Source organism: Mus musculus, chromosome 7 (genome assembly GCF_000001635.26).
Source record: "Mus musculus strain C57BL/6J chromosome 7, GRCm38.p6 C57BL/6J".
In the NCBI taxonomy this organism is placed as follows: domain Eukaryota; kingdom Metazoa; phylum Chordata; class Mammalia; order Rodentia; family Muridae; genus Mus; species Mus musculus.
Window position 1 is genome coordinate 48820151 of NC_000073.6, and position 9927 is coordinate 48830077.

The 9927-nt window shown below is 42.5% G+C and overlaps 1 protein-coding gene across 4 annotated transcripts in view; it reads left to right on the top strand.

Moving 5' to 3' along the window:
• Window positions 1-7290, top strand: part of Zdhhc13 (zinc finger, DHHC domain containing 13) — a 38443-nt gene extending 31153 nt beyond the window's left edge. For 3 of the 4 annotated variants that reach the window (XM_006540896.4, XM_030242580.1, XM_006540898.4), the window contains exons 15-17: window positions 2420-2577; window positions 4484-4581; window positions 6719-7290. In XM_006540896.4, the coding sequence (XP_006540959.1) occupies window positions 2420-2577; window positions 4484-4581; window positions 6719-6857 (395 nt within the window). In that variant the 3' untranslated portion in view covers window positions 6858-7290. The remainder of the gene's footprint in view (window positions 1-2419; window positions 2578-4483; window positions 4582-6718) is intronic. The other variant, NM_028031.3, reaches the window with a different exon arrangement.
• The last annotated feature ends 2637 nt before the right edge of the window (window positions 7291-9927 follow it).

The window sequence follows — 9927 nt, forward strand, 5'->3', positions numbered from 1 at the left end:
CCCTGGCTGTCCTGGAACTCACTCTGTAGACCAGGCTGGCCTCAAACTCAGAAATTAGCCTGCTTCTGCCTCCCAAGTGCTGGAATTAAAGGTGTGTGCCACCATCGCCCGGCTAGTCCTGAGCATTTTTAACCACCTTAGATTGATTGTCTTATAAGCACAAAAACATTCAAAATCTTAAGTTTCTCTGACAGCTGCCTTCTTAGACTTGACCATGAAGCCTGTTCGTGGAAGCCTTCTAAGTTGGCCCATGGACCAGCTGGTCTCTTGGACTTGACAAGCCAAAAGGAGCCAGACTTCGCACCACCCTTGCTTCTCCTCACTAAAAATAATCTTGTTCTTTGGTGTCGAGGTCCAGCATAAGACCATGCTGATAAGGACAGCAGCAATTTTCCATCACATTCAATCTTCCCAAGTTGGTTTTTTTATTACAGACATTTATTTTCTTCCCTTCTTTGTTTTCTCTTTCTGGCTTTGACCAGTTTTCATACAATATTTTGTGAGGAGTTACATTGATTCACACTTCTATAGCCCAGCTGAGCATGCTTTGTCACTAATGAAGGTACTAAGTCATTTCTCATTTCTCCAGACAGTAAACAGGAGTTTGTGCCCCGTTGCTCTTAACGAGGCCTCATTGCCACCCCTCCTCCTTTGTCTACCGTTCATGTTGTTGTCACTAGAGTCGTGCTGTACACCTCCTCACTGTTAGCTGTTTCTGTCTCAGCACAGCCTCTAGTCACTTCGTCTTTTGTAAGGCCTTTTTTTTAAAGTAGAAAGAGGTAAATCAGAAAGTCAGCATCCTACAAGTTACAGGAAGAAAGGTATTAGATCATATCAAGAGAGGGCGTGTGAGTGTCAGAACTACCTGAAGATGAGAATGACTGGTGTGGAATAAGAATTCTGTCATGAAAGGAGGTGAATTTGGATGGAAGGGAAATGGGGGAGAATTGAGAGGGGAAACCATAATAAAGTTCTATTATGTGAGAAAAAAAATCTCTTTTCAGTAAAGGGGGTGGGTGTCGAGTTCCCTGTCATTAGCCATTGACTACCTGGGAAGGCTGTATTAGCATGGATTAAATTGTTATTGTTACCTTGCATAAGATAATGTAGATGACCACTTGCAGCCATATCTTTGATACTAATTGTGAAGTCACTGTTGGTGGTGCTGTTACCTAAGGGGGGGGGGGGGGGAACCAGGAGGAAGCAGTAGAAATCCATAAGCTAAAAGAAGCTAGCTATTTTCCCCATTCAACAGCTGTTTCTTCCACCTGCTGTGGAAATTATATTCTTGCTTTTTCTTTCTCCCATCAGGTACATAGGATGCCTCTTCCTTTACTACACTAATGAGGAGCTCTAAAATGTATCATTTGCTTTAATGTGTTGCCCTGATTGTTACTCAGCTCTTGGGGTGCTTTAGGCATATATTCATAAAAGATGGTTCGAATTTAAAAAGGAGAAATAGATATTCAAGACTAAAATGGACAGTCTTGGGCTCGTTTTCTTCCTGTCCCAGGAGATGCTCGTGCTGCCTTGGGGGGATGTCTGAAACTGCGTAAAGATTGTCAGAGAATCATCAAAGAACAAATCTGCAGATCTCACTTCAGAATTGATCTACTCTTTATGTACAGTCACAGAGCCCAGGAGCCCCGTGACCTTGAAGATCTGTTTCCTTGTTTCTGCCGCTTCTTACCTGTTTTCCCCTTGCAGCTGCTCTCAGTTCATAGGTCACTCTTAATTGGCATGTAGATTTCCTGGAGGAGAAAGTGAGCATTAGTGTTTGAATCTTGCTCTCTATCCTTGTGCTAGACTAATCTGTCTTGTGAAGCCCTTTATCCTGGCCTTTCTTTCTAAGAGGATTATGGCTGGTAGCAGAGGTACACCAAGCCTCGCTCTCCATCAGAGGTTGTGTCCTGAAGGCATTTGGATTGTGTATTATGTGTTGTGCCCACAGCAGTCCCTGTTCATCTGAACATTCAGTGTATATATTTAGTCCATAATGTCCCTTAAAGAGCATAGCTTAGATGTCATCATCTGCAATTGTCAAGCCCTTAAAATTTTCTGGCCAATGTATTTTACGCTGAGTGTGCTAAGTGAAGATTTTTCTGGGCCCCCTGGTAGGGTGCCATCACAGCCTCACGACCACTCAGGCCCGTTCTCATTGCCAGGAGCTGAGCTGGCATTTAGAAAGCAAACTTCTGAGTTGGATTTCTGCTTTTGTTTTGGTTGTTTTGTTTTACTTTTGAGGCTCGTGTATGCTAAGGATACTTTCTACCCTGAACTCTCTCCCCATCCCTAAGGGCGAATTTAGATCTATGTTATTGTTGCTCCCTAAATAGAACTATATAATTTTAATCTTCTTGGAGGATATTTTTTGCCATTGTTAATAATTCTTTCTTTTTTTCCCCATGTGGATTTACAGACTGGTCAAATCATTGTGCCACAACATTCAAGGAAGATGGACTATGGACCTACCTCAATCAGATAGTGGCCTGTTCTCCCTGGGTTCTGTATATCTTCATGCTAGCAGCTTTCCACTTCTCATGGTCAACATTTTTATTAATAAATCAACTCTTTCAGGTATTTCTCAAATGGCTCTGAATGTCATTTTCAGAGACTAATAGTTGTGTAGAAAGACTTGACTTTAAAATCTGAAGACCAGCGTCCAGTTCCACCTCCAAGGCTCCCTCTGTGAGTCTAGCATGCCGTTTCCCACTCTTCATTATTAGTTTCCTTGTCTGTAAGATGAGGACAGTATTGTCCATCCGTTCTCACCAGCAGCTTAAAGGTTAGAATAATAAATTGCTGAGACTGTCCCCACTTACAAATGGACTAATCTGGCCTTTTAGTTTTATGGTACAGAAAAGTGAATTGAGTTGCTCAGAGTCACCCAGCAAGTGGAGACTTGGTCCTTCTAACAGTCCCATTCAGGGGTCTTGTCTTCTTATGTGTGAAAACATGATATAAACTGTAAAGTATTAGACAAACGCAAGGCAGTTACTGTCCTTCAATTCTTCTGATTCTATTACCTTATATACCACTTAGGTAGATGCAAGAGAGGGGAAGATAAAAGACAGGTCACTAACCAGTGGACAAAGTGAACACAGTTGAAAAAGTTCATACACAGGGCAATAACAGCCTCAGTTTTCTGCGGAGCTTCCTCCCCTGCCCTGTGTCCCGTTACTATGGGCTGTCTCTGTGGAATGGGCAACAGTGATCATTTTAGCAAGTTATTAATACTGGGGTTTAGACTATTATTCATCAGAAGCAGAGCAGATCCCACTGGGGGAATAATGGTAAGCGTGAGAGGACAAGAGAAGGACGGCGAGAAGACTCTGGGGAAAGGAACTGACCCTGACGAAGACAGCTGCTCAGGTAGTGAGCGAGAGTCAGTGTCACAGGGAGTGCTCACACAGTTGATACTATCATTTATAAGAACACTTTCCAGGACATTTACACATCATTCACTCTTGAGATAGGGAACAAACCATAGTAGTAGCTCTATTTTATGGACAAGAAAACATCATCTAACAAAGGTCTTGCTTTATGAGTTCAGACATCCTTAATAGCTAAGGTGTGCATGGAGTCACAACACCTGAAATGCAAGCTCTCTAGAGGTTAAAGCATGATAATAAGAAGTTCAAGGCCAGTTTGGGCTGCATAGCAAAACCTGTCTGTACTGAGGAAGAAAAGTGGACTAAAGGTTTCAGATAATTTTCACAAACAAGAATTGCACAATTGTTTATTTAAGGAACAAAGCAATCCAGTTCTTTGAAAACTTTGATTTCCTGAATATTGTGATTTAAGATACTTTTATCTGCATTATAGCAAACTGAGCTTGCATCGCCTCCTGATCCTCAGCGTGCGTCTTAGACATTTATCTCAGATCCTTAACACAGTATGAGGAGGGTGGCTAATAACTCCGTTATACAAATTGGATATTGATACTTGGGGTGTTCCAAGGTTTAGATTAGCTAACCCTGTGAACTACTGTGGTCTATAATGATTCCAGAGTTTCTTAATTACCTTAGTCCTTACCCTTCAAAGTTATGACTTTAGGCGTTGTCCCCTTTGGTGCATTAGCCTTTTTAAAGAACAGCTCAGAACTCAAAATTGTGCTAATTGCACTGATACTACCTGACCCTATTTCGGTTGTTCAACAAATGTGTGTTCTTCTGTTGAAATCTAAATATGGCCATAAGACATGACAAGAATTAGTGAAAAGATATTTTTATAATTCCAAGTTAATGTGCAGAGCTTTCTTGAGTGTTAATAAAATCCAGACAATAAGTCTAGCCATATTTACATGGTAAAATACAGGGTAAGGTTGTGACTCTTTGTCCTCAGTGTGATCTTTTGCTGGAAGTCTGAGGGTGAGAATACTAAACAGTTGCCACCATCTTATAATGCGCTTTCAAGAATAGTAGAGCCATGATGTTATAATTCTTAATCCATGTTGTAATTCTTATAATTCCATCTTTTTCAGATTGCATTTCTGGGCCTAACCTCCCATGAGAGAATCAGCCTCTTAAAGCAAAGCAGGCACATGAAACAGACATTGTCCCTCAGGAAAACACCATACAAGTAAGTAAATTCTGATCTGGTCACCAAGTCTTTGGAAGATTCCCAGGTACTGATTTCCTGACCCAGTCCCATTTTCTAACCTATCTCATGGAATGGAGCCCGTTTTTTCTTGGAAGCCTCAAGGTTAGGTTTTAAGTGATAAGGTCATATGCCCAATGGGGTCAGGAATTCAGTCCACTGGACTCAGTGCAAATATAAGTTACTTTGAAGTTTTGCCAAGATGGGGATTCTCCAGTTGAACCAAGTGTCACAAGGTTGTGTCTTGCTGGCAAGGAGTCAGTGTGAGATAGTTAAGCTGGCATGTGTCTGACAAGCCAGCCTCAGGGTTCTCTGTAGAAAGCATCAGGTAGTGTGCTTTGCCAGAACTTCCGCATGGCCTTCTAGCCCCAGAAATTCTTTTATTCTCTTTGTAATGTGCCCACCTGGGTCAGGGAAAAGCTGCATTTTTAGATTTGGAGTATATCTCGTTAGAACTTGAGCTCTGTAAAACCTGTTCCCAGTTTGAAAATTAGAGTGCTTGGTAGGAACTCTGCTCTTGTCATGTGAAAGGACAGGCTTTGAAGCTTATCTCCTGCCACCTACATCAGTGTCTTGGAGGCTGGGCGTATGGCAGAGGTGACGGAGAGCTCTCGAGATTGAGCACTCACTGTGTATCTCATGAGCAGTCTGCTTCAAAGCCTGCTCTTAGTGTTTGGCGGTTAGACAAAGGAATCAGACTGGTTTGAGATTACAGTGTGGATTTATAGCGGAGAGAGGAGATGGCTGTGCTCAGGACTGGAGAGTGGTGTAAAGCTGGTGATGCTCACTTCAAACTGGCAGTCATAGTCTGTGTCTTGGTGGTTAAGCTAAAGGGGTGAATATTTGCTTTATTGAAGTCTGGAAGCAGGTCAGAGGTGGTCGTGCATGCCTCTAATCCCAACGTTCTTAAAATACAGGCGTCTCGTGATAGAGGTAGAAGAGATGTATATCAGGCAGGGTCTGATAGAGGAGGGAGGGCAGGCTGAGGCCTAGAGAAACGTCCATGGAGCAGCACAGGTGAAAGTTGAGCCTTATTTGCTAAGGATAAGAACATGAGACCAAGGAACTAAAGACCTTAGAGTCACTTTGAGACTAACCTCCAAATTCCTGTCCAAATCAAGATCTTACTTCTTTGCCCACTTGTTAGCAAATTCAGTAATATTTCTTGAGCTTGACCCTGTGATTGCCAGCATGTCTTCCCACTGTTACTCAGTCAGCCCTCTTCCTGAAAAGACGTTTTCCAGTTAGGTTAGTCATGTAGAGAGAGCCATTCTAACAGCAGATGGTCCAGGGGTGCATACACAGTTTGCTGTGTGTAGATTGGCTTTAGCATAAAAGATAGAACATAGGTGAGTGCATTAAAGTTAAGTATTCCCTGTGCTGGAGTAAGAACTGTTTCAGGAATTTGATGGAGAAAAAGTGATGCCAAAGACAATTACAGTTGGAGGCTCTAAAAGAATGTGAATATCAGCTAGATCTTGAGAATCAGCCAGAGATAAGGGTGAGAGAGTGTTCCAGGCGCAAAGCTCACAATCATGGGAGAACAGCTGACATAGGAGTGGGAGGTTTGCAGGAGTCATTGAGTATGGTCTTGAATACATAAATGAAGAGGTTGGATAGGCTCCTCTGAGCAGAGAGGTATCTTGAAAGGGTTAAGTTTGGAAAGTAAGAGGGTGTGGATGTATAAGGGTTCTACGGGACAAGACAGTCTTCAGTGTGTCAGGTAAACTGGAAAGAACTGGGACAGGAACATCATCCAGAAGCTTGGGAAAAGGCCACCTTCCTAGTTACAGCTCTAGCCTATGTGAGCTCTCAGATAAAGTCCGGTGAGAATGGAAGGAGTAAGGTTAGTAATGGCAGTGACTGGGAGCGAGGAGAAGTGATGGAGAAACATATATTGGATTTGTTGACCTGCTGTCAGGGTCTCTCAGTGGGAATTTGGGTCCACAGATGGAGCTAGGTTTCAGCTTTAAGGTTCTGGCCACTCACCTCTTACCTTCGCAGAGGTCCTCTGAGAGTGTGGGTTTGCAGATACTCAGTGAATGCTTGTGGTTTGGGTGGACACTTGTCAGGATCAGCGCAAGAGATGCTGAGCTGTCCTTTCTTCTTTTCTTCACAGCCTCGGATTCACACAGAACCTGGCAGATTTCTTTCAGTGTGGCTGCTTTGGCTTAGTGAAGCCCTGCATCATAGATTGGACATCCCAGTACACCATGGTTTTCCACCCAGCCAAAGAGAAAGTCCTTCGCTCTGTATGAAAAAAAAAGCACCTCAAAATGCACTCTGACTTGTTTTTGTTTATGCTGGTGCTCTTATTGCTGAAAGTGAAGTGAGATATTCAGCTACCACGGTCAAAGGATAAGGGATACAGTCTTCAGCAAGAGTGGACCTTCCGTCAGACCCAGAAAGATGGCCTGTTACTGAGCAATTTGGCAAGCAGCTTTTAAAAACATATGAAAATATTTTCCCCAAGAACATGAGTTACTTTTGAAAAAAACCTAATAGTCACTGATTATGGATAAAATAAAGTATTTTCAAATACTATATTGGCTTTTTAAAAATAGTACTCTTTAAACTTGTAATTTTTGATAAGTTATTTGTCTTTGTTGTATCTATAAATATGTAAAGAATATTTAAATAGATGTATCTGTTTTGCTTTCACACTTAATAAAAACATTTTTTTATACTTGAGACTTAGTTTCTAATGCTTCACATCTTTAGAGTCTTGGAAAGATGGGAGAGAGACATAGTGAAGTTAATTATCAGTCGGTCAGTGATTGTATCTACTGATTTCCTGTTCCAGAGAGAATGCTGCATCCACCTAACTCTTGCTGTAGATTGCACGGCTCTCCCAGTTACTTTTCTCACTGATTCCTCCCTGTTCTTGTCACAGGGGAAAGCTAAGCTTCTCCTCATGGCCTGTCCACCCCAGAATGATGCTGTTCTGTGTACCAGTGTCACTCTGGGCCACTGGTCAGTTCTTCAAGGGTCTCTCCTTCCTCCATATTCTAGGTCTTCACAGATGGAAAGTGCATTTCATGTATCTGTGAGTTATTCCACAGTGACTTGTTGAGCTATTGTAATCATGGAGCTTTGTAAAAGGCAGAGGGGAAGCTAACATACATGAAACTGTACTGTAATATAGCAAACATTAGGAGCTGTTCACAGGAATGCAAATAGCACATCAGAATTTAGAGGCCAAGAAGAGGCTCAGTGGACACTATCAAGGGATTGCTTGTGAATGGTACTCTTTACAGAGGACAGGATGGGCACCAAAGCAACAGGAAATAGAATAACATGGTTGTACTGAATTTGGTAAGTCAAGTACCAAATCCAGACACTATTGTGGATGCCAAGAAGTGCATGACAACAGGAGCCTGTTAGAGCTGTCTCCTGAGAGGCTCTGCCAGAGCCTGACAAATACAGAGGTGGATGCACACAGCCAACCATTGGACAGAGCAATGGAGGAGCTAGAGAAAGGACCCAAGGAGCTGAAGGGTTTGCAACCTCATAGGAAGAACAACACTATCAACCAACCAGACCCGGCAGGAACTAAACCACCAACCAAAGAGTACACATGCAGCTCCAGCCACATATGTAGCAGAGGATGACCTTCAGTGGGTAGGAGAGGCCTTTGGTCCTGTGAATGTTCAATGAATGCCCCAATGTAGGGGAAAGCCAGGGCAGGAAGGCAGGAGTGGCTGAATGGGTGAGGGAACACCCTCATAGAAGCAGGGGGAGGGGAGAAACTGGAAAAAGGGATAACATTTGAAGTGTAAATAAAATATCTAATAAAAAGAAAAAAAGAGATTCTGCTCAGAGGTGGGTTCATCTGCTCAGGCATTTGACTTGGAGTTGATGGGTGGTAGTTTACCAGGTTAAACCATTAGGTTAAGGAATAAAGATGGAGGGGAGCTCCATTTTACAGGAATTTCAAGCAGAAAGAAGAGCATCAGCAAAGAGCCCACTAAATGGTGGGCAGAGAGCAGGGCATGTTAGGACAGATTTAAACCTGAGTGTAGCTGGAAGTTGGGTGAAGCCTAAACTGAAGGACCAGACTGAGACTAATTTGTGAAGGTCCGTATATAATAGGCTCTTTTATTTACTGGGTGGAATTGCCTCCTCAGAATGTTAAGTCCTCTGGTCTAATCTCTCAGAATATTGTGTATTTTGAGACAAAGCCTTTAGAGAAGTAATTAGGATTGGATCAGATCATATATCCATATGATATATACACCTTGATTCACTCTGGTGTCCTAAGGATTAAAAGCCAGCTTTAGGACATAGACAACATTGGCTAGGAAGACCATGTGAAGACAGGAGGTAGCCGGGATAAGCCAAGTAGTAAGACTTAAAAGAAGCCAATCATGGTGACCCTTTGATCATGAACTTTCAGCCTCTAGCACAGGAGAAATGATCTAAATGGTTGAGCCCCCCAGTCTGTTGTACTTTATTACGGCAGCCCTAGTGAACTCATACTTAAACCAAATGAGAATGGAGAGATGTGTTCTAGAATTACCCTTGAGTCAAAAGCAAAGAGACTTTGGGAAGTGGGGCAAGAAGATAAGAGGCAGGCCAAAGCTAATGGGTGACAGTTTTATCTTCATCTCCTGGACACATACTTGGTGGGGCTGGTGTCTGAACTGCAGCCAAGAAAGAGGGAGTTGCATTGTCCTGCAGTTATGGCACACATGTGACTGACTCCTGGGCAGGCTTGGAGTCTGGCAAGCCAAAATAGTGTATGGCTCTTAAAATCCAGAGATCCTTGTCCGACTCATCACATAAGGTAAATGGCTGCTTGAGTTTTGTTGTTTGGGTTTGGGTTGGGGCGGGGGAGTTGTTTTGTTTTTTGAGACAGGGTTTTTCTTTGTAGCTCTGGCTGTCAGGGGACTCACTCTGTAGACCAGAGTCAGATTTGTCTGCCTCTGCTTCCCAAGTGCTGTGATTAAAGTCATGCGCCACCACCCTAACATGACTGCTTGTTTTAAAGATAACATTTCTTGGAACTTGAAGCATAGAGAAACTGATAGGTTTGCCTAGTGTTCATAGCTTTTTATCAAGAGATTTATATTTTTTTATTTGCTTTCCAAGTAATTAAGGAATTGCAGAGAGGTAGGGAAAATGTCGTGGTTGCTTAAAGATTCAAGCCACCAAAGAATTAAAGACGTGTTTAATTGGCTGTGTTTTATTAGTGAGGCCAGCAATTTGATGTAAGAGTTTTGAGAAACTTGCTGAACCCCAAAGAATTGTAGAATAAGAGGAAACCATCATCTTGTCATTTGTAACAGGATCATAGGCCAAGTCTTGCAAGCCAGTTTCCACACATTT